Source organism: Nyctereutes procyonoides, unplaced genomic scaffold, assembly GCF_905146905.1.
Source record: "Nyctereutes procyonoides isolate TBG_1078 unplaced genomic scaffold, NYPRO_anot_genome, whole genome shotgun sequence".
Taxonomy (NCBI): Eukaryota; Metazoa; Chordata; class Mammalia; order Carnivora; family Canidae; genus Nyctereutes; species Nyctereutes procyonoides.
In genome coordinates, this window is record NW_026575132.1 from 14,251,614 (window position 1) to 14,274,688 (window position 23,075).

Sequence of the window (23,075 nt, forward strand, 5' to 3'; positions counted from 1 at the left end):
GAGAGAGAGAGAGAGAGAGGCAGAGACTCAGGCAGAGGGAGAAGCAGGCACCATGCAGGGAGCCCTACATGGGACTTGATCCTGGGTCTCCAGGATCACACGGTGGGCTGAAGGCGGTGCTAAACCGCTGAGCCACCTGGGCTGCCCTCTCCTCATCTTTATATTGGCCCCTGGTCTTTAACCACCTTATAAATTAAATACTAATACTAACATGCTCATTTCTTATTTATTTATTTATTTATTTATTTATTTATTTATTTATTTATGATAGTCATACACAGAGAGAGAGAGAGAGGCAGAGACACAGGCAGAGGGAGAAGCAGGCTCCATGCACTGGGAGCCCGATGTGGGATTCGATCCCGGGTCTCCAGGATCACGCCCTGGGCCAAAGGCAGGCGCCAAACCGCTGCGCCACCCAGGGATCCCCACATGCTCATTTCTTAAGGCAGAAAGTGAACCCAGAGTTTTAAGAAATACATAAGCCTCACCTAGTCTTCTGAGTTTGGGAGAAAAGATTACCTGATGTTAAGGGAAAAAAGGAAGAGGGGCGGGGAACTTATGGCAGACCTTATATTCAGATACAAGCAAAAATTCTTACCCCCTGTCAGGATTTAAATTTGAGAATATCACATCCAAAAATGTAAATGATCACACAGTCCCCAAAAGAAAACTGATCTCACCTGTCTTTACAAACTGTGCCATGTTTTCATTTGAGAGCAAGTACGATGTGCTCAAAATTGCTTCCAAGTTGGTGGCAACTGGCTTGATGGTCACAAAATTCAGCTGTCCTTTGGATTCTGGCTCTACGATGCTGAACTGCTCTTCTGTGAAGCTGGCCCACAGCTCCGCCTGCCTGTCTGCTAGTCCTAATATATTACCACTAATCCAGCAGAAAGGAGATCTGAGCTGAAAGTAAGGCTGAACAGTGAGCATGGATAGCCAAGAACACTTAAAAGAGCATTTTCTAGAACCCAATGTTTGGCTGGAGAGTGGATGATAGAGAGGAGTCTCCATTTCTGGTATAGCTGACCATGTAGATTGTCATTCTCCAAAGGGACCACTGGAGGAGCAGATTTGGGGGAGGTAATTATTTAATTTTGTACCTGTAAGGTCCGAAGTGCCTAAGGAACCTCCAGGCAGAGTCATCCCACCCATCCCACAGGTAATTGACATCACTCTCCTCCAAATCCTACTGAATGAAAAAAATCACACTCCTAGTCTGCTCCACAGTGCCTCTGGGTTGGGTTCTCCATGACCAGCCTCCAAATGGCCTCTCGACCCTGAACAACTCCTTACCCACCCACTGTTCCCCAGGCAGCATCAGCCAAATGTCTGCAGTTCCTCTCACCTACCACTCCTGGGCACATCATGAGCAGTGAGAAGCAAGAGAGGTTAGAGGCTGCAGGGTCTAACTTAGTGGTTAAGCAGGCAGCCTCCGAGTCAGTTGGCCTGGGCTTGAATCTGGGCCTTGCTACTTCCTGTGCGACTTTGGTCTAGTTACTTAACCTCTCTGTTCTTTAGTTGCCTTCCTTGCAAAGCAGGTATAGTCCTAGTACCTACCTTGTATAGCTGTCAAAAGGAACAAACACGTGAATGTGGAGAAAATGCTTAGGATGGAACCGGCCTGCTGTAGGCCCTCAGGAAAGTGCACCAGTGGCTTCAGACTCTGCGCTTCTAAATCAGGCTTCTGAAGCTTATTCCTGAGCTCATCAAGGATGGCAGTGGCACTCTTCTCAGCACTTACAGTCCTGCTTCTGAATTGCAGAGTAAGAAAATTGCAGTGGCAGGATTCTCTCAGGTCTAAAGGAAATAATGCAGAAAGAAGCCCTTCCCGACATGCGCACCTGCACACACACACACACATCACACGTACACACACACATCACAACCACGGAAGTATTTAAAACTCCTTCACTGTGGTTCTTGCCCTTAGTGAAGAGGGATTCTGATGATCTAAGACTGTTTACACCAAAATCTTCCTATTGCCCAGGCCTTAAAAATTAATGGCAGAGGAACAGGGGCAGGTGAAGATGTAGCCGTGATAGGAATATCCGACTATCTTTGGATAAAACACATGAGCATCTTATCCATAAATTGCATGTGCGACTCTGAAAATTTATATAATCTGAATTGATCAAGAAAAAGCAACCCTCGTGAACAGTGTGTTTTATCCCCTAGAATGTCCTGTCTCAGGCAGTAACCGTGGACAAGAAACCGTGTAGTGCTTCTCCTAAGGGGCAGGCAAAATTGTCTTTAGAATTCAGGACCCTTCACTCTTGAACCTGTTGGCCCTCCAAGTCTGACCTTGAAATGATGCTGTTGTCTCTTGCATGACAATTGGATGAAATCCTCAGTGTTTAGATAATGAAATTCTGAGACTACTGTTACCATAGAAAGGGAAAGATGATTTGAGTGGCCTGACAAGTTAGGATGATTTGTCCCTTTGGTTGCCATTCTCTTTAAATAAAACCTCTCCTGTGGTTAAAAGACCATAGGGTAATTACATGCAGCTATTGCTCAGATGGGTTTCATGACTTTTTTGTGGTCACTCACAACAGCTTGGCTTTCCACGGGATTCCTTCTCCTCATAAGCTTTCATGCAGCCCTTCCTAATTGTCCTCAGCACCCACTAGAAACCTCACACCCCCTCACAACGGAAGTTATTTTGGTAGGACCGTTTTTTAGGGAATACCTCCCACCATGTGAAAGGATGAAACACTCTTAGGGGCCCTTTTCCAGATAACATCTGCTAAAGGGTTACATCAGATCCCTTCTTTGTGGGACGTGCAGTTAGTTAGTAACTACGTTCTTGTGTTTGCGGTCATTGTTGAAAAACATACACACACAAAGGAATTATGTGGGCGATTGACATTACTGTCTTAAACTGTTCTAGAAATGTCCTTTGAGCACTGAGTCATTATCATTCCACCTTCATTTTCTTCGCAAACATTTCCTTGGTGTTAACAAGGGCCAAAAGCATCTACCGATCAATCTCTTTTCACTCCAGTTCTTAATAAACAGTAAGAGCCTTCTCCTCAAACCACAATGAGAAATGTGAGTGATGGAAAGGAGATTTTCTTCCAGAACAATTTCTATCATACTGGCCATCAAATGATCATTCTGCCTTATGATTCCATAAAATCTGCAGAAATCAACACTATGTAACGCACATGGCAGAGGGCTCTGCTTATCCTGGCCAACCACACTCATGCCTGGATGGAGGGTGAAGGCTGGCAACTGGAAACCTGACACTGAAGGAATTCCAAACAAACTAAAAGCATCTCTGTCTACATAACACAGGCAACTCAAGCGCCTGCAAGTGTATGAGTTTGTGCTGAGCTTCTTTTAGCTTTGCCATATTTGTAGAACTCTAGAGCAAAGCATCAGCTTCAGCTCAGCTGCTAAATAATCCACGCATGGCATGCTTGAGAGGAGAATGGCTTTGCCAGATGTCCACTTTCTGCCAAGGGGTACAAGTACCTCGATCAGCACCGGGAGTTTCACATCATGTTACTTCCTCCCATTTGAACCCCACATTTGGCCACCGTGGGCTGTTACCAAAAAAGGAAATCCACAAAGGCCACCTTGGAAGTTAAGAAATTGTCTTTGTTTTAGCTGCCAATAGCACGTGGTTACTTTACAGAAATTAAGAGGAACGTTAGTCTGCCTTTTGGAAGCTTTGCTTTAAGTGAGAGACCCAATGCTTATGCCTAAGGTGGACACAGTCAGCTCTTCTCATAAATTCTTAATGACTTTCACACTTTTTTACTGCCTACCTTGTTTTCATGCCCGCTAATCTTATCCCTCCCAGAGCAGACTCTCTTCTAGTCACTAATGTGTCTCAAGCTCGGTTGTTTCTCCCAGCTGCTCTTGAAACTCACCTGCCCTTCCTTCTCCTAAAAGGAGCTCACTGGATGGGAGACTGAAGCTCAGTGTTGAGGCATTTAGGTGAATTATGATCAGCCCTGCATTGCAAGGATTTGTTACTGATACTCGAGTTGAAGGTTGCAAATAATTTATTTTGATAGATTACAACAGACTTGGGTTTTCTCCCTCGATAATGTTGCTCCCACTCACTTGAATCCCCTTGTTCTTTCTTGAGTGGGAGGGAAGGGCGTTGTGTTCCCACAGGTGGTAGGGAAGTTTGCATAATCCTAGCTTCTGCCTCTCTTGGGCTCAAGTGGCTTATATGAAAGTCATCCATCATGCGTTTTCTGGTGAAGAAAAGGTTGGGAAGTGCTGTGACAGATGGGAAGTGGACCTCACCTCTATGTTTGGTTCATGTTTATCAGCCCTCAAGTCCAGGTACTTGCAGCTGTGGTGATTGCACCTGCCTTTCACCTTTGACATCACTTCCCTAAGTCCTTTATTTGAGACCCTGTGTATTTTTAAATACATACATTACAGTGTTCCTAGATTATTGTGTTTATGACAGAAACAAAGAAAATGTCTTTGCTGGATGATAATGAGCACAGTCCTTAACTGGTTCTTGAATAAATAACACTTAACCTGTACTACTTAATCATGCTGACCTTACTAGTAAGTCAGGGTGATTAAATTTGAGCCCAAGATTTATTAAGCACATACTATGTTTCAAGTCTATAGAAGACAACAGAGTATACTTTTGTTCTGGGCCAACAAGACAAATATAACCCAAGCCCTGATAAAGCTTATAGTCATTCGGTGTTGGACCCAACCCAACACTTTTTTTTTCAGCCCACCATCTTTTTCTCCTTCCCTCCTTTCTTCTTTAAAAATTAGAGACCATATAATGTGCATGTAATGTACAACAGGATGACTCTAGCTAACACTGCCTTATGATGTATAAGAAAGTTAAGGGTATAAATCTTAAGGGTTCTTATCACGAGGAGAATCTTTTCCCTTTATCATTTTCTTCTTTCTTTTCTTTTTGTCATATCTCTATGAGGAGATGGATGTTAGCTGAAACTATTGTGGTAATCATTTCACAATATCTGTAAATCAAGCCATCATGCTGTACACCTTAAACTTACACAGGGATGTATGTCAATTATTTCCCCAATAAAATTGGGAGATTGGGGAAATGGAGACCAGTCTTACCTGGACCATTACCAATCTCTGGCTCTCATTGAGAGTCTGCTATTTCCTTTAACTTTTCTACCTACCGATCTATTGCCACTCCTTCCTCACGTCTGACCCTCTGTGGTTATTGTGCATGCTTATGGGATTTCTGTTTACCTTAAACCCTCTTTAACAAATTCAACACAACTTTATGGAGCACCTTGGATGTGCAAAGCCATGTGCTAAGCTCAGAGGGAGATCAGTAAATCTATGAGACTCAGTTCCTTGAAGATGCTTGCGCTCTAGTGTGGAATATAACTAGTCTCTCACCCACGCGAGGTGAGAATGACCTACTGGGTGAGTGTAGAAAAAAGAAATTTTCTTTGCAGCTGAGGAGGAGAGGGGAGGTGAAAGCAGGGGCAGATGGGAAGATTCAGAATTCCCCATGGCCCTTCATCTATTCCAGTAAGTATAGCCACCTCTTTCCTAGCTGAAAGGTTTTGCCACTGACTCAGTCTTTCCAATACTGAGCCCTTTCCCCATACAGGATTGTCCTAGCAAATGTAGGAGCTTGCCTTCCAGCCTTCCATAGAGTGAAGACTGGTGGTACCCCGGAGCTGGCTATCTGACCTGCTTAGCCTGTGATTTTCAGCCCCTTTTTTGTTTAATGAAAAACAGTGACACACTGAGCTGGCAAAAAGAGGAACATCTCATGTAAAGAAAGTGATTGTTATTGTTTCTTCACATATCAGCACCATGCAGTCTTGTCATGTTTAGGCTTACAGGTAAGCATTCATTATTGCATGCATCTGCATCTATGTGATTGGAAACTTTATAACTGAGATAGTTCCTATGAGTTTTCCAAACAAAAGCTGAAACCTTTTGGCCTCCAGAAACGAGCCTAATCAAGAATAAAATAGGAAAAAAGCAAACAGTGAAAAAGAAAAATAACCCAAATTTAATAGATATTTTCATGATAGCTTCCTCAAAGAGTAATATCATAAAGAAAGCAAATATAGACTCGCTCCTTCTTCCTTAGGTAAATATAGTTCCTGAATGAGATTTTCAATTGAAAGTTTTTTTAAGAAAAATAATAAAACTCCTGAGGTCACCTGCATAATGACGGGTCTGGAAGTATTAATACAGTTGCTGTTTGAGCCCTGTTTTCATCATAGCCTCTGGAGGAGGCTGCCTCTAGGTTTCTCAGGGTTGGCCGGTAACATGTCACATCAGTCGCTGTGATAAGCACTTGTTAGGCCCCAGAATCAGTTGGTTTCTGTGCTTTCCTACAGACACTAAATTTCACCCAAATAAAGAAACTACGAAAGGGGAACTCAAAGTCAACAAAGCTAAAATTTCAGCTCCTTATTCTTTCTTTATCAGGTTAATGAGGAGGGCTGCATTTTCCCCCCTGTTTAAAAATCTTCCTTTTGTGTGTGTGTGCATGTCAGTGTGTCTGTGTGCGCATATATACACACACAATATTCACAAGCCCTTCGAAGTTGCTCTGGCAAAAGTCTGTAGGAAAGGCTTGATTTTGAGGAAAAAGTTATTATAAACAATAGCAGCCCCCCCCCATCAAAGAAAGAAAATTTTTCCAGCACTCTTTGAACCTTAAACATTGTTTTTATAGGCCAGCTCATTGTTTTTCTTCTCTATGAAAAATTAAAAACAATAACTGTTTTGATGAGTTCTCCGGGAAAAGACAGTTTCCATGATTTCATTTCTTGACAAAGAACAGCTACCTCACTTGGTTTCTGCCCCATGTAAGCAAACTCCCAGCTGTAAAACCTCCCATCAGAGGAAGGGACACGGGACCACAAGACTCTCCCCACCTGCCCGGGGAGACTGGCTGCCCCCCGGGTGTGAGAGGTGGATGAGTCGCAGGGGTGAGGTGTGGGAGAAGAGATAACGACTGCCCCCCACCGTGTGGGCGCAGCCTGTGCTGTCACAGCAACATTCAGGGTGGCATCTGCCGTCACCACTTGATCTGGGTTGTCTCTTCAAAAATTAAAAAAAATAATAAAAAAAAAAACAAGGTGTGCCTGTCTTTTATAACGTTCTGTTTAAAAGGAGAGAAATCTCCGTGGAGAGAACAGGACCCTAAAAGTCCAAGGCCTGGAATTCCTCCTTTCTCTCTTTCCATTTTAAACAGGAAACATTCCCACTAAGAGGGTCCGGAGGGAGCGTTGGTTGTGTGTTCATTTTAAGGCAGATAATGTTTGTGTGTTGCAAATGTCAGTGATTTATCCCAAGGGCTTAAAATGAGTGCAGAAAAACCACATGTTTCACTTCATGCAGAGAAATGGCTTCAGTAGATTTCGAGAGAAAGCACAGGTTTAGGATATTTTTTTAAGTGTTTCGGAAATCTCTAACATGAACCAAAAGGAAATAGAAATGAGAGCGGGGTGGGGGGGGGTTGTGGAGCAAGGGGAGGCTTAAAATATTTTATGACAAAAGATACAATGAATGCTGGAAGTTTTGTAAATCAAAAGTAAAATTCTAAAGGAAAGGGAAGATATAACCCTGATCCTTGATTTCCCAAGGCTGGAGTGACAGATTATGCATTTGTGCTCTATTTGTCATGGGCAATTTACAATAGAGCAAAGCAAACTGCACTGAATAATAGCAGTTGATGCTATAATAACTTGTACACAAACAATTTAATTTTTTTATCTGAAAACTCTAAGTAAATTACCCCAAGCTCAAGGATCTTTCATTATTCTACGTAGCCAAATTAAGACATCAAAAAGTAGAGAGCTAGTTCTATTGTTCACCCTTATGAACGTGTGTTCACAATGCTACTTTCCGCATGCACCCAAGCTTGGAGCTTGTCAAACCTTCATTGATTTGGGGGAACTTACAGAGCTATTTTAACATCCAGCTCTGCAGATTACAGGGTGATTTTGACCCTCATTGACAGTGCTTGATTAACCGCAGACACTGTATTCTTATAGCTATGTCATTTCTTTCAAGTGTTCTACCAATTTGTGCTCTGACATTGAAGAGCTTTTCATTAATTATTATTGTTGCTTTCCCCCCCCCTTAAAACATGATAAAAGGGAGAGTGCTAGAAAGTGGGAAGGATCCAGTGATGGTAGTGGTGAATATGCACACAGAAGGTTTATAGGATTTTAAGAGCCGCAAACAGAACTCATCTGTTTAACCCCAGGCTAGATAAGATGCAGTCATCTGTACATTGTTTAGAGACGCATTGCTTCTGTTTCAGCAAATGGTTCAGAGAATGCTTGTCTGAGTAGAGAGATCCAGACAGGGTCACTTTCTGTGAGTGTTTATTCTTGCCCTGGACCTTTCCGTGTGCCTACTCATTACACAACGCAACTTACAGCTGGTTCGGCTCCTCGCACTCTGCTACCGGCCTGGTGGTGCTTCTTGACTTTGTAATAGAATTGCTTGAGATCGAGGTCCTAGCTGGCTAATTCCCAGCCCTGGGTTAGGACTTTTCGTAGGAAGTGTAGAGAGGGGAGGGCACATAGGGATGTGAAAGAAGCTCGCCGGAGTTAGACCAAGAATATGGCCCATTGTAAACAGCACCCCACAGACCGAGCAGAAAAGTGAGGTCATTCCATGGGAACTGTGTAACTCTGAAGAACCTGTGCACTTCTACCTCCAGGTCTGTAACAGGCTTCAGTGAGGCAGCGAAGGGGAGGGGTCAAGTCACCCCAGCCTTAAGAGAGCCAAAGTCTACCTTGCTTAGAAAACCAGTGTGGCCACTATACCAAAGGCCAACACACGGTGGTTTAAACCAGGTGGAAGTATAGATTTCTCTCTCCTGCACCAATCGGAGTGTAAGCAGTCCTGCTGACATGTGGCTCCCTGATGTCCAGGACTTGGGCCTTTGCCCTCTTGTTGTTCGACCTTCCTCAGCACGTGGCTCTCTCCTTATAGTGTAGAATGGCCACTCCGACGGCCAGCAGGAAGGAGAGAGGGGAAGAAGAAAATTCACCCTCTCCTTTTTAAGGACGCACATCACTCCTCTTCACGCACCATGGGCCAGACCTGGTCTATGACCACACCTAACTACATGAGAGGCTGAACAATGGGGTCTTCAGCTGGGCGGCCCACTTAATAGCTGCTGATCTGTGTCTGTTCTTCTCTTTTCAGGGGAGGACCAGCCGATCCTATAGACTATCTGACGGCAGCACCTCGAGGGCTCTACAAGGAAAGGGAGCTTCCATATTACCCTGGGGCTCATCCCGTGCACCCTCCCAAAGGGAGCTACCCCCGTCCCCCGGATCTGAGGGTTGCAGACCTCCGGTATCCTCAGTATTACCCTCCTCCGCCAGCCCCCCAGCCTAAAGGACCCTTCCGACAAGATGTTCCACCTTCCCCTCCTCAGCACCACAGAGTGCCAGCCTACCAGGAAATGGGTAGACCAGGGCCCCGAGGGGGCAGCCCAGACCAGTACCCCTACCGAGCCCAGGATCCCAGGCAGAAGAACCCCATGACTGCAGCCGTGTAGCTGAATACCACCGAGCTCAGCCCAGCCCAGAAGGGCGACATCTGACATCACCTTCGCCCTCCCTAGACTCTTAAGGCCTTCCTCCTGTCCAGAAGTCTCCATGGTACAGATGGGTTTTGCTCACCGAGGTTGCAACACTTGACTGCTGACCAGTGGGGAAAAGGAGAGGACAGGAGGGTGGGAGAGAAAGGACAGGAGTCACAAAGACAGCACTGCCTAGGATTTGAAATATGTTTAGAATCTCTCAGTTGAGGGCAAGTGGCAGTTGAGCAGGCAAATACCAATGGAGACATAGCACACGGGGCCTCCCTGGCGCACATGAGCCCCACAGAACGGGCAACACGGAGGCAGTCTCAGAGGCTCAGCCTCAGCCCCCTTATTAAAGTTAAGTCTGAAGCGTGGCTGCAAATATGGGCATCTTCAATGAGGAGGGTTTTTCTTTTTTTTCATTGAGAAAACAAAATAACAGCAAACATGACTTGTGATCTCCTTGAAATGTTTATACCCAGAGGAAGACTGCATTTCTGTCTTTGCAGAATTTCCCAGGCTCCCGGTACCACTTGTTTGGTTATGAGTATCTTAGATTTCCTTGCTTTTTATATTTAAAAGAAAATCAGATATGAATGCAGTATTAGTGTCCTGGGAGAATGTGCAAAACTAGTCAGAGCTTCCAGAAGGAATATATTCTGAGGGCCAGATTGAGAGGGCCAAAACTCCCATGGTCCTCCTCCCCAAGTTCCAGGCATGATAACACAGAGATATCCAGTTTCAGAATCCTCCCCAAATCTCCTGCCTGTAATTACTGTAACCGGGGCCTCTACTTTAAGGCTCCCACTTGAGGGCTAAAATGTAATTGGGAAAGAGAGGGCCCCACTGGTTAGGTCACACAGGAAGCGATGCCCTGGAGATGCCAATTCATTGCACAATCAGTGCCAAATAGTGCCATCTGCACCTGGGGACAGGGAAGGGCTGATGTGGCCATTGGGCATGATAACCAGGAGGTAGTAGATGGCAGTGACTGTGTGTATATGTATGTGTGTGTGTGTGAAGGCACGTGAGTTACCAGTATGGAGAATGTGAGATAAAAATGCTTCCTGAAAAGTTTGATGAGGAAGGAAATAAAAAGGAAAAAAAAATCAGAAGGGAAAGGAAAAGAGTTATAAAATGTGATCATGATCTGTCTGCTGTATTTCAGTAACAAAAATCAGGGCATCTCCAATTGGGAATAGAAAGTCTTACGGCTCTGAAAAGCTGACACCCCACCCTTCAAAACCCATCACATCCCCTTTGAGTTTTGCAGTGATTTTCTACTTATTCCAGTAGGACTTCTGACACTTCCAACCTGACCCAAGTGAGGACACAACAAAAGCCTGAGACGCAGCAAAACTCAGGAGCAGCGCTTGAATTGTTCACAGTGACGCTCAAGAGACTTTAAGTCTCTGCCACTCCTTCTCCATTCCCTCCAAAAAAAAAGTCTTGAGTTCAATTTAGACACATTTTGCCTGAGATTAGAATACCTCTGACTGACAGGGTTTAATAAATTATAATATTATTGAATATATGGAATATCCAATCCCAATTAGTCTTTTAGTTTTTTAATTTAATATAACAGTTCTGTTTCCAGGAATGAAGCAGCCGCTGGTTGTAGACATAAACAGTGTCATTTACTGGACTTTCAGAGGTATCATTTCCTAAACCACGGTTTACTGATGGCCATCTTAAAAATAGACTTTCAAGCTGGTTTGGGCCACCTGCCACTTCTCTCAAGCTGGCACCCGACCCCGTTTGCAGTCCGTGTGAGGACACGTAGGGTCTCGAGCCCTGGTCACGTAGAGGTCACGTCCAGGTGAGCTGCAGGGCTTCTCCACCAGCATGCTGAAGGACATTTTCCCCTCAAACTAAATGAACTCCCAGGAAGAAAATGACAAAGTGAGGGCCGTGCAACGTGTTTGGGAGCACTAAAAATCAGCTCTTCGGTGGGTCTCATAGTTTAACCAGATTTCGCTACGCTGTTGAACATAGTGGAGCCAGAAGTCTCCTTCTGGGTCAAGGCCAAGGCCAGAGGCAGTAGGAGAAGCTGAGATTTGGTGCATACTGGAGGCACAGCCCTGGTTGGAAGCATGCCCATGTTTTCACCACGTCGCCACCTTGGGAGCACCGTACCTCCAGCTTACGGGCTCACGACATGCTGCTCCAAACATGGTTTTGTGTTGTCTACACAGTCAACAGAACACTGGCTAATCCCGAGGGGGCAGCCAGAGATGCAAAGGTACTATTAACATGGACCAAAAATAGAGCAGTTTTCTTTTCTTGCTTGAAGTGTAACACGTGCCCTATTTGACCCTGCCCCGAAGAAGCTAACGTGTGTGGTGTGACAGAGGCTCTGCAAGCCAAGCCACAATTAAGAACAGCTCAAATGTAAGCTCTATAAATGCCCGTGTACCAACCCGCCACTTGTCACCACAGAGCTCTTTCCCAGTATCTAAGAGAACAGGTTGTTTAGAGTATTCAGAAGACCAGGCTGTAATCAGTAGGTGCCCAGTAGCAGGAAATAGCCCCCGGTTTGTTTATGGCCTTGGAAAGACTCAATCAGGTGTCTGCTGGCCGCTCCAAATACTCCTAACCCCTCAGGGACAGAGTGGCACGGTGAGCGGCAAACCCACCAACATACACCCACCTGCTCCCCATCTGACTGCTGGGTTGCTGAGGCCTCGAAATGATGTTTGGGCCTCCAGTCACTAGCTATTATAAGGAGCTCTGTTTTATCCCTTTCTGCAGGAGGAGAGAGAGGAAAGGGAGCAGATCGTTGAAAACTTTGAGGTGCAGGAGCATTCAGTCCTCTGTCAGGGAAAGAAACGCTGCATCTCACTAACCCCTTGTGCCATCAGACTGTGGCAGTGTCACTCTTGGTTGAAAATTGCTTCCCCACAATATCAAAGCAGTGGATGAAAGGCAATCTCAAAGACAGGAGCATCTTTTTAAGTCATAATTGAGTAACAAACAAAAATTGGAAAATGAAATTACCGTGAAGCTCGTTATTCTTAGATTTATGGGTCAACATGCATTGACCTCCACGGGACGGCGTGGAGCAAAGATTTTATAGTCAAGAGTGGGGTAGACCCACTGTCACCCCATGAAGCCAACTGTGCCTGCTGCCCGATAAAGGAGGTTTGTGGCTTCGTTGTAGCTTTATTTGTGCCACCAACTAGATAAAATTACAACATGATTCATTATTCCCTTTAAAGATTTATGACCTTGTTGAGCTGTCTTCAGAAAAAAATGCACCTGACAACTTCAGAAGTTGTCATGCCTAAAGTCTAAATACATAAGGATCCAGCCTTTAAAAAGCATTTGTTCCCCTAACCTATAACCCCAGCATCTGCTTTCTTTGGAGAAACATCTTAGCCTTTCAGGGGGATAGATCTGCAGGGTTTGGATAGGAATGTGTGTCTATAAAATTCCCATAGGCATTGAACTCAGAAAATCCACAATGAACCGCCTTCAAATTGGTGCTAAATTGGGTAGACACCCTACTGCTTTCTGAGTCCAGGAGCAACAAAAAGTCCAGATTTAGTGCAATTAGGTGGGAGGGAGTTGGATCCAGAAACAGCCACAGGAGTCTTTCTCTGCACGCCCAGTTCTCAACCGACTTAGTTGGAAAGGATGCCACAATGAGACCAGAAAGAGGAGTCTCCATAAAGTATCCCTACAAAGTCACCTCTCTGGAAGAAAAAAAAAAAAAAAAGAGAGAGAGAATAAAAGGTAGATATCTAAAATAAGCCTAGAATCTCATATGCAGCTACTACTTCTAAGGGAAACTCTCTTCTCCCTCATGTCCTTAAATAGTAATAAAATCACACAGCGCCTGACTTTTAAAGATGGGCTTAACTCCCCAGCCTGGAGTGCTGAGTGAACTAACCCCAAAGACTGGCTCCTGACTCAGCTCTGAGAGAGTGTGCTCTTCCCTCTGTGCTGACAGCCGCGCTGTTTACTACTGGAACATAAAAACAAGCCCTACTGTTTATACAGTCACTTCTCCTAGTGTTTTCCTGTGCTTTTATGACACCAAGTCTGTTCATAAGTTCTGAAGATAAATTATGTGAGATCCTATTTTGGCATATGGGGGTGGAGAATGAATTCTTTACAGACTTTTTAGGATGATCCCATTTGTACCACAGAAAACATTTTGGAAGTTGTTATATATGAATATATAAATTTTTCTTGTTTTATTTTGCATTAAAATAAAGCTTTATTCAGTCAGTAAGACACCAAGGTGTTGGTTTTCACTGTTTGTTTCAGGATTTGATGAATGAACAGGTTAGTCTGGTCCTGATGACCCTTGAACAGCAAAGTCACATGGCAGAGGACATAATGAAAAAGCCTGTCCCATACTGGGCTCCCCAAAAAACACACGCAAGATGGAGATGAGCAAGCAGACTGTTTATTTGAGAGAGGACTTGGGTTCGATACCCACAGAAGGCAGAGCAAGAAAGCAGGGCCGGGCAGAGGGAGAAGCTGAGCCGTGATGTGCTCCCAGCTTAGGCCTCAGCCACCTCCACAGGGAAACCTGGAGCGATCATGACCCTCCAGACTTGTCCCAACTTGGGACCAAGGAGCTGGACCATTACTACCACTGTCTCAGTCAGTGGGTATTGGCTACCCCCGCAAGGAGGTGAGAGCCAGGACTGGGCAGTTCTCTTCAGGTGAGGCAATCCCCAAAGGGGGCTGACAGCTGGGGACAATCTTTGAGAGTTCTTCGCTGTGGTTGGGAAACTTGTCCTTATCTATTTTTTTAAGATGTATTTATTTACTTATTTGACAAGAGGAGGAGTAAAGAACCCCAAGCCGACTCCCCCCTAAACATGGAGCCTGACGCAGGGCTCAATCCCACAACACTGAGATCATGACCTGAGCTGAAATGTAGAGTCAGATGCTTAACCGAGCCACCCAGGGGCCCGAAACTGTCCTTCATTCTTAAGGTGGGATTTGGACGTCTCATCACAGCTTCCTCCTCTGCTGACTCCTCCTCTCTCATGCGGGCAACACTCTTACGTCGCCTACGGAAACATGATCCTGAGTGGGTTCTCCTTGCAACCATCCCTCCATTTCCCAAGCTTCTTTACTGGCTTGTTCTCCGACCTCCCTAGACTGTCCTGTCCTGCAAGTTCATTCACAGCCAAGATTTCAGCTACCGTCTCTGGAGAGATGTGCTCACAATCTCCAGCTCAGATCTGTCTCCCAGGCACATGCATTTCCACTTTCCCACCTGTTGCCCCCCACCCCCGACCCCTTGAACTTTTCACAGATCCTTTGGCCTCAACACACTCAAACTGAAAGCACAGAAGTTTTCTCAGAGTTTTGTCCTGGCCAATGGCACCACCATGTTCACGGTTACAAACCAGAAACCTGGAAATTATCCTTGACTTCCCATTTACAACTCTGAGCTTTCCTCCCACCCACCCCCATCTGAAACGTTGGAAGGCCAGCAGTTCCACCCCGTCGGTGCGTGCTTCCTGACTGCTGCCTTGGCTCAGCATCTTGCTTCTCACCCAGCCTCTTCACCAGCCTTCTCTATGACCTACCTCTGACCGTGCTTCCTTCCAAACCACCTCTATACTATACAGACTCAGCCCCTGCTTTGGTAAATAAAATTTGATTGGAATATGTACCTACCCATTTGCTTATATATCCTTTAGAACTCTTCCATGCTACTATATCAATCTCTGCTCTCTCCTGCCAAAGGAATTTTTCTGAAGTGGAGATGAGACCATGTGTGTTACTCTTCCAGAGGCAGCGTAGTCTTATTGAAAGACATTGGGTTGGGGTTGGTTTTTGTTTTAAAGATTTGTTAGTGAGCATAAGTGGGGGGAGTGGCAAGGAGAGAGAGAGGAAGAAGCCTGCTTCCTGCTGAGCAGAGAGCCCGATGTGGGGGCTCAATCCCAGGACCCTGGGGTCATGACCTGAGCCAAAGGCAGATGCTTAACCGACTGAGCCACCCAGGCACCCTAAACACATCGGTTTTGAAAACAGGAAGACCTGGATCTAAAATTGGTCCAAGCACGAATTAGTTATGTAAATACTTCGCTCTCTAGGCCTCAACTTCACCATTTGTAGAATGGAACCACTACACATCTTACGGGATTGAGAGTTGACTCACATGACATATATAGGGGTTCCAGAGCCGGTTTAAGCCAGCTCCCGAGAGCCAAATGTTCACATCTCTCCCCAACTCCACGCTAAGTGATGCCACGTTGGTAGCTTGAAATAGGCCATGCTGGAAGCATTTACAACACAGAAATCAGCATAGTCTACAGATCAAGGCTTTTTCTTTCCCCCGCAAAGAGGCAATTGCTCAACATTTACTCACACTCCACTGTAGATGATATATCCAGCAGTCAAGGAAAATTAATTCTTGCCCCACATTCACACACATTCTCATGCACACACATATGCTCACAAACACACACATATATACGCTCCTTAAAATCTTTCTGTGGCTCCCTCCTACTTACAGCCTGAAGTCGAAAGCACAAAGCCCTCCAGAATCAGTCCCCTGTGCCTCACCCTCTTCATGTCTTGTTGCTCCTAGTTTTACATCTTGTGCTACTGTTATTTCCAAATCACTTTTATTTATTTGAGCCAGGTGTACACTTCCCAGCTCTGTACCATGGCAACACACGATAAACATAGCTGCTCCATGTGCCCTGAGTCTTATGGATCCTCATTCATCTAACCCTCAAGACCCAGATCAAGTAGCTCTTTCTCTATGAAGACTTCAAGGCAGAAATTGGAGACTGGGGCAGCCCCGGTGGCGTAGTGGTTTAGCGCCGCCTGCAGCCCAGGGTGTGATCCTGGGGACCTGCGATAGAGTCCCACATCAGGCTCCCTGCACGGAGCCTGCTTCTCCCTCTGCCTGTGTCTCTGCCTCTCTCTCTCTCTCTCTCTCTCTCTCTCTCTGTGTGTGTGTGTGTGTGTGTGTGTGTCTCATGAATAAATAAAATCTTTTAAAAAAAAAAAAGAAATTGGAGATTGGCTCCCTCACACCCATCCCACCCTCATGCAGCAGGGTCTGCTGCAGTGCCGGGTGCTCGCACTGGAGACCACATTTTCTGGCTTTCCTCATAACTGTGGTTCCACATTTGGCCCAGCTCAGGCCAAACACTCTGGAGGATGGAACTGAGGATGAGGCATGCTTCTGCTGGCAAACAAGGTAACAGAGGCATCTGGTTTCCTGCAAGAATGTCTGGCCACTCACTTCCTGGGGGTGGAGAGGCTATGAGAGGACCATCCATTGTGTTAGCATGGATCACAACTGAGGCAACGTGATTCTGAGCCAACGGTTGGGGTGTCTTCCCATCTTCAAAAAGCAACAGCTTCAGTGAGCCAGATCTGTTATGTTACTCAGAGATGTACTCCTGGAAGCCCTGCCTAGAGCTTGCTTCTCCAGCCCTTCTAAGAATCTCTCAGGCGCCTAACTTTCCACCTTAAATCCCTTTCAGATTGCTAGAACGGATTCAGTTATCTGCAACCAACCTCACCAAGATTCCTTCTGCAGCCCTCCTCCTGAGCCAGACTAGGTAATTCCACCCTGAATGTTAGCGAGATACTTTCTGCAGATCCTCAATAAAACTTTTATTACCTCTATTACAATGATTAGTTTCCATGTCTGTGTGGCCTTCTGAAGAGTATCGTATTTGTAACACATTGCCTGGCTCTGACTATATGCTTAAGAAATATTTGCTGAATTCATTTGAATGAAGAAATGAGGTGTGAGGGTTCTTTTTCTGAACTGCTGTACTGCTGACGTTCCACCTTGCAGCTCAAACCATAAATCTCAAAGTCCTGTTGTTAAAGATCCCCCGGTATTATTCCTGAGGTAAAAGGTGTTAGCTCACGTGGGCAGGCCAGATTCTAATTTAAAACACGAAGCAGGCTAGGAGATTGTAAATGCAATGGGTAATGCATTATTTAGACAGTAAAGAGAGACTTAAGTAAAGAGAAAATGTATTACTTGCAACCTACTAAGATGGAAATACTTTTAGTGACACATGATTACTATTATTATTGTATAATTCCTTGGATTTTAGGCAGGTGCTTTGCAACCACTTGCATTACTTGTTCCTTTCAACAGCTGTGGGTGGTGAGTTGGATGGTTCCCTGACTTTCCATGAGGAAACTGAGTCCTACAGACAATGGTACTAAAATAAAAATTTAATGAATGCTATTTAGGCGTATCCAAAGAAACTAGAGATTACTTTGTGTCTTGACAACTGAGATTTCTTTTTTCACGGTCATGTTTATTCTCACCAATTATTGTTTACAGTGCATGCTGAATGTTTCGTGATCACAGTAATTTTTGTTTCTCATATCGTCAAAGAACATCAGCTTCATGCTTACTTTACCTCTGGAGAAACTGAGGCATGAAGAAGCCAACCAGGTTATTGAGGGTCACCCAAAGGAGAAAGTTGCATTTCTCTTTATACATTAAATATTTGTGGGGGGGGGATCCCTGGGTGGCTCAACAGTTTGGCTCCTGCCTTTGACCCAGGGTGCAATCCTGGAGTCCTGGGATTGAGTCCCACGTCAGGCTCCTGGCATGGAGCCTGCTTCTCCCTCTGCCTGTGTCTCTGCCTCTCTCTCTCTCTATGTCTATCATGAATAAGTAAATAAAATCTTTTTTAAAAAAATAATAAATAAATAAATAAATATTTTTTTGAGAACCCACTATGTTTCTGGCACTCTGTGCTACCTCCTGAGTGGGCTCGCTGCTTTGTGGTATGGGTGGGTGCCTCACCACCTGACATGAAAAGCTCTTTCCTCAGTACGTGGCCAGTGTACATCATACCTGTGCTTTCCTAATCACCGGCCTCTCGGAGGTCATCAGGCTTGGACCCTGTCCTTTGCAAGAGGAGGAGAGATGCTTCAGCTGTCAATGGTGAACCTTCAATTATCATCCTTTCCGCTGAAGCTTTATTTGGCTGCTTATAACTGACCCTCCCAAACCAGCCCAAACACCATAGAAAAATAGCTTTAACTGGACTTCATAGCTCTTCTGTATCATCAGTGAAATAAGTACAAAAATGAACTGAGCTTCGATTGTCGCCCATGTACGTTGTAAAGTGCTGCAGAGGTTCCCAGACATGGACAAGGCTTGGACTCTGCCCTCGAGGACCTGCAGGTCAAGTTGGAGAGGAAATCGTGTTCACAAAGGACAAAAACCCAAAGCTGGAAGTGGTGAATGCTGGAGGGAGCCCTACGCTGCCAGGGATGCCTGACTTTTGACTTTGGGTGTAGATCGGGTAAGTTTTATGGAAGATTCAACATCCGAAGTGGCCTGAAAGGATGAGAAGAATGTCGACAGGCCGGCAAGGAGGGTATTGGCTTTCCAGCTACAGAATGCTAGCCGCCACGCAGAGACAGGCAACCACCAACTGCCTGTGATTTGGGGGCAAGGTGGGCAGAGGGAAATACGGATTGTGTGATGGAGGGTGGGAGAAAGGAAGTTAATACTAATAATGGCTAACATTATTCCGTGCTTAGCAAGTGCCAGATACTGTCCTAAATGATTTTCATAATTTTTCTCATTTAATCCTCAAACTCCATGAGAAAATAGAGCCTTAAATGAATCAATAACTTACCCTTGGAATTTCAGAGCCTACGAGAATAAGTGACTTCAGGACACCAGGGACTTAGGCACTTGGTTGGGGGGGGGGTGGGATCACTCCACAAAACAGTGTTTAAATGAAACTGGCCCAGATGAAAGCACTCTACAAATTGAGCTGGAAAAATTTGTCAAATCAGCAGCTCTTACTAAAGAGGGGAGAGCTAATATTTACTGAGTATCCAGGAGCTGTGAGAGGTGCTTTCCCTACATTCTTCTCATTTCTTCTTCATATCAACGAAGAGGGCACACTAACCCCATTTTACAGGTGAGACCTGGATCAGCTGTGGTTGGTAAAGTGGCCAGTAAATCCAGCTCAGGACCCACAATTCCCCTTGCTGCCTAAGTGGAGATTAAAAGCCAAACTTGGGATGCCTGGGTGGCTCAGGGGTTGAGCATCTGCCTTTGGCTCAGGTCATGATCCCTGAGTCCCGAGATGGAGTCCCACGCACATCGGGCTCCCTGCATGGAGCCTGCTTCTCTCTCTGCCTGTGTCTCTGCCCTTCTCTCTCTCTCTCTGTCTCTCATAAATAAATTTTTTTAAAATCTTAAAAAAAAAAAAAGCCAACTCGGTGCCATTTCTTTTTTAATTCTTCGAAGCCTCCATTGTTGATTACTATCTAAAGTGTGTGCAACGTTGAAGAAAATTCAGAATGTGTAAATGCAGATTTTGACATTTGAGACTCAAAGAAACAGGCAGCCTTGTGTTAGTTCCACTATATATTAAATTATAATCTATGTAGACAGCAGTTTTGAAAGGTATCCAGACAAATAAGTTGTACTTCTGGCTGAAGTCAGACAGGTAGATGAAACTTTGATGACTTAATTGCCCCAACTACTAAAAGTATAAACAGACTAGGACTCGGCGTTGGAAAGAGGCTGCCAGAAAATTTATTAAGAGCAGTAAAGTGCGGGGCCATAATTTCAACAGGTTCTCTCGCTTCTCTGCCTAATTGTTTTCCAAGGTTTCTGGGCCCGAACCATTCAGCCTTCTCATTGCCTGGGATTGCGCGTGCCCCCGGGGTATAGTGCAGCGTGAGGCCACCTCCGGCCTCCTGTGGCCGCTGTAGTGTCGCTCAGAGCTGTTGATGCGCCCCGGAGCCCCCGGGCCACCGTGCGCCTTGCGGGCCGGCCTGGCCTGCGATCAGGGAGCTCAGCCCCAGCCCGGTGCCTCCGGAGGGCGGCTCGTGGCCTTGGGATTCCTCCCCGGCCACACTCCCTCCGCTCTCCCACCTCCACTCAAAATGCCTTTGATAAGCAGCACTTGGGGTGGTTGGCAAGTGGAGCCCCGGCTTTGTGTCCTCCCACCACCCGGCCTCCCTCCCGCCTCCAGGTGCGCGCCCTGCTCTGCGGGTGGCCTTTCAGTATCTGCTTTTCTCCTGACCCTCTCTTGACCTTCTCAGTGTGACTGTGTTTGGCCTGGGGCTGTGCCTCTTCGCCGGGATTTTTTTTTTTTTTCCCAGACAGGCTTTAAAAGGGAAGCCTCAGAGAGGTGCAGCCACACCGCTGGGAGACCCACTTTCAAAGGCTCCTGCTCTCCGGGCCGCGTTCTGCAAAATCAAGGCCGCGTTCTGCAAAATCAAGGCCATGTTCTGCAAACTCAAGGCCGTGTTCTGCAAACTCACAGGATGCGGGCCCGGTGCAGCCGCAGCACAGCTGTGGACACAGGAGCATCTGCAGGTGAATGACTCTCAGAGGTGTTGCAGGTGCGAACCTGTCCCAGAACTTTCCTGCGCTGATACAGCGCCCCCTCCCCCAGCACACCACCCAGGCCTGTGCCAGGTAAGGCTGGTGGCGGGGAAACGTGAGGCCGCCCATGCTGTTTTGAGAAGCAGTGAGGTCCTTCCCGAGGACCCGGCATCAGGACATCTCCGCCCCCCCTTAGTGGGGTCCCCAGCTCCCTCTGGGGCTTCTGCTAAGATTTTACTGCAGTCTGTCACTCATTTCCAGCCCCATCACCCTGCCCCAGCAGACTCAATGGAGTGGGGCTGATGACAGTCCTGTGGGGCCAAGGTTGGGGTCTGATAACTGGCAGATGCACCCCCTCCATCCCAGTTTCCCATGGGAGGCTAAGCCCTCCTAGGCTGGCATGCGGTAGGTGAGTTACAGCGGCTCTGACGTGGGGGTGACCCAGCTGCTTCCTGAGTCCTCAGCTCCCACCTGAGGTGGTGATGATCATGCTGACCTCCTAGGTGGTGAGAAGATGACCTAAAAAAATGTACATAAAGCATTTATTCTATCAGCTGAAGCAGCATCAATGTTGTTTACCATTATTTGGCCTGATTTTCAAAGAATCTTTTAGTGGTAAATCGCACGCGATCACCATGAGACAGCATTTCATCTCTAAATTTCTGCTTCCTACAGGAAGAAAGACTTGGTCAATTACTAGTATGTCTTCAACACCCCTCTCCAACTTGTTCATTTCTTTTATTTTTTTTTTAAATTTTTTTTTTTTTATTTATGATAGTCACAGAGAGAGAGAGAGGCAGAGACACAGGCAGAGGAGAGGGAGAAGCAGGCTCCATGCACCGGGAGCCCGACGCGGGACTCGATCCCGGGTCTCCAGGATCGCGCCCTGGGCCAAAGGCAGGCGCTAAACCGCTGCGCCACCCAGGGATCCCCATTTCTTTTATTAACAGAGAGCAGATCTCAGACTTCTGCAGGCTCTAGCTTGAATTTAATAACTTTGTTTTGCTTTCATTGTATTAATTTTATAACTGTCTTCTATTTGGGACAAAATGATCCTGGCTTTTTTTTTTTCCACTTACAGTAGTGAAGTATGTTTTCACTAAAAATAAAATTACTTAGGGGGTGCCAGGCTGGATCAGTTGTTTGGGCATCTGACTTTTGATTTCACTCAGGTCAGGATCTCGTGGTGATGAGATCAAGCCCCACCTGGGGCTCCCAGCTCAGCAGGGAGTTTGCTTCTCTCTTTCCCCACTGCCCCTACCGCCCCCCCCCCCATGCTCTCTCTCTCTCTAAACATAAATTTAAAAATCTTTAAAAATAAAGTAATTGGGATGCCTGGGTGGCTCAGTGGTTGAGCATCTGCCTTTGGCTCAGGCATGATCCCAGAGTCCTGGGATCAAGTCCCACATCTGGCTCCCTGTATGGAGCCTGTTTCTCCCTCTGTGTCTCTGCCTCTCTCTCTCTCTCTCTCTCTCATGAATAAATAAATAAAAATCTTTTAAAAATATAAATAAGTAATAAAATAAAAAAATAATTTAGGTGGACATTAAGTAAATAACGGTACAAATGCATATAGTAACAACCATGGCATGGCTAAAAAATGAAGTTCAGAAACACTCTGCTAAACCAATAGAGAGGTGTCCAGGGGCCTCTGGGGCTTCCAGAAAACAGAGTAACTTCTAGAGGATGCAAGCTGTTTGTCTGAACCCTAGGACTCCAGGTAACCTGTAGATGAAGGACACAAGACCAGAATGTTCTAAGAGAGAGATTGTGCTGACCAGGCAGGTTTCCCCCAAGAAAGATCTTGTCTGGCCCTTGGCCTTGCTCCTGGCTTGAGTTTGGACACACGGAGTTGGCCATGTGTCCATGGGTCCTTTTGCTCTCATCTCCCAGCAGTGGGTGACTGTGGGGGCATTTGGCTGATTCTCCTGCTAAAGCCAGAGACAAGCCAGACTCTACCCAAGTATGACAAGCATCAAATAGAAGCTTTACTTTTCCCAAAGCCCTGAGCTACATAAGCATTAGTGCAGGCCTCAATCTGCCTCTGTCATCACATGGCATCTTAACCTGTGTGTCTCTGTGTCCAAATATCCCTCTTATGAGGATGCCAAGCATTGGACAAGGACCCAGCCTAATCCAATATGACCTCATTTTAATTTGATTAAAATTAAATAGGTAGGGCAGCCCGGGTGGCTCAGTGGT

The 23,075-nt window shown here is 45.8% G+C and overlaps 1 protein-coding gene across 3 annotated transcripts in view; it reads left to right on the forward strand.

Moving 5' to 3' along the window:
- Nucleotides 1-13,791, forward strand: part of PARD3B (par-3 family cell polarity regulator beta) — a 991,638-nt gene extending 977,847 nt beyond the window's left edge. For all 3 annotated transcript variants that reach the window (XM_055345407.1, XM_055345409.1, XM_055345408.1), the window contains one exon: nt 9,166-13,791. In XM_055345407.1, the coding sequence (XP_055201382.1) occupies nt 9,166-9,523 (358 nt within the window). In that variant the 3' untranslated portion in view covers nt 9,524-13,791. The remainder of the gene's footprint in view (nt 1-9,165) is intronic.
- Nucleotides 13,792-23,075: the final 9,284 nt, after the last annotated feature.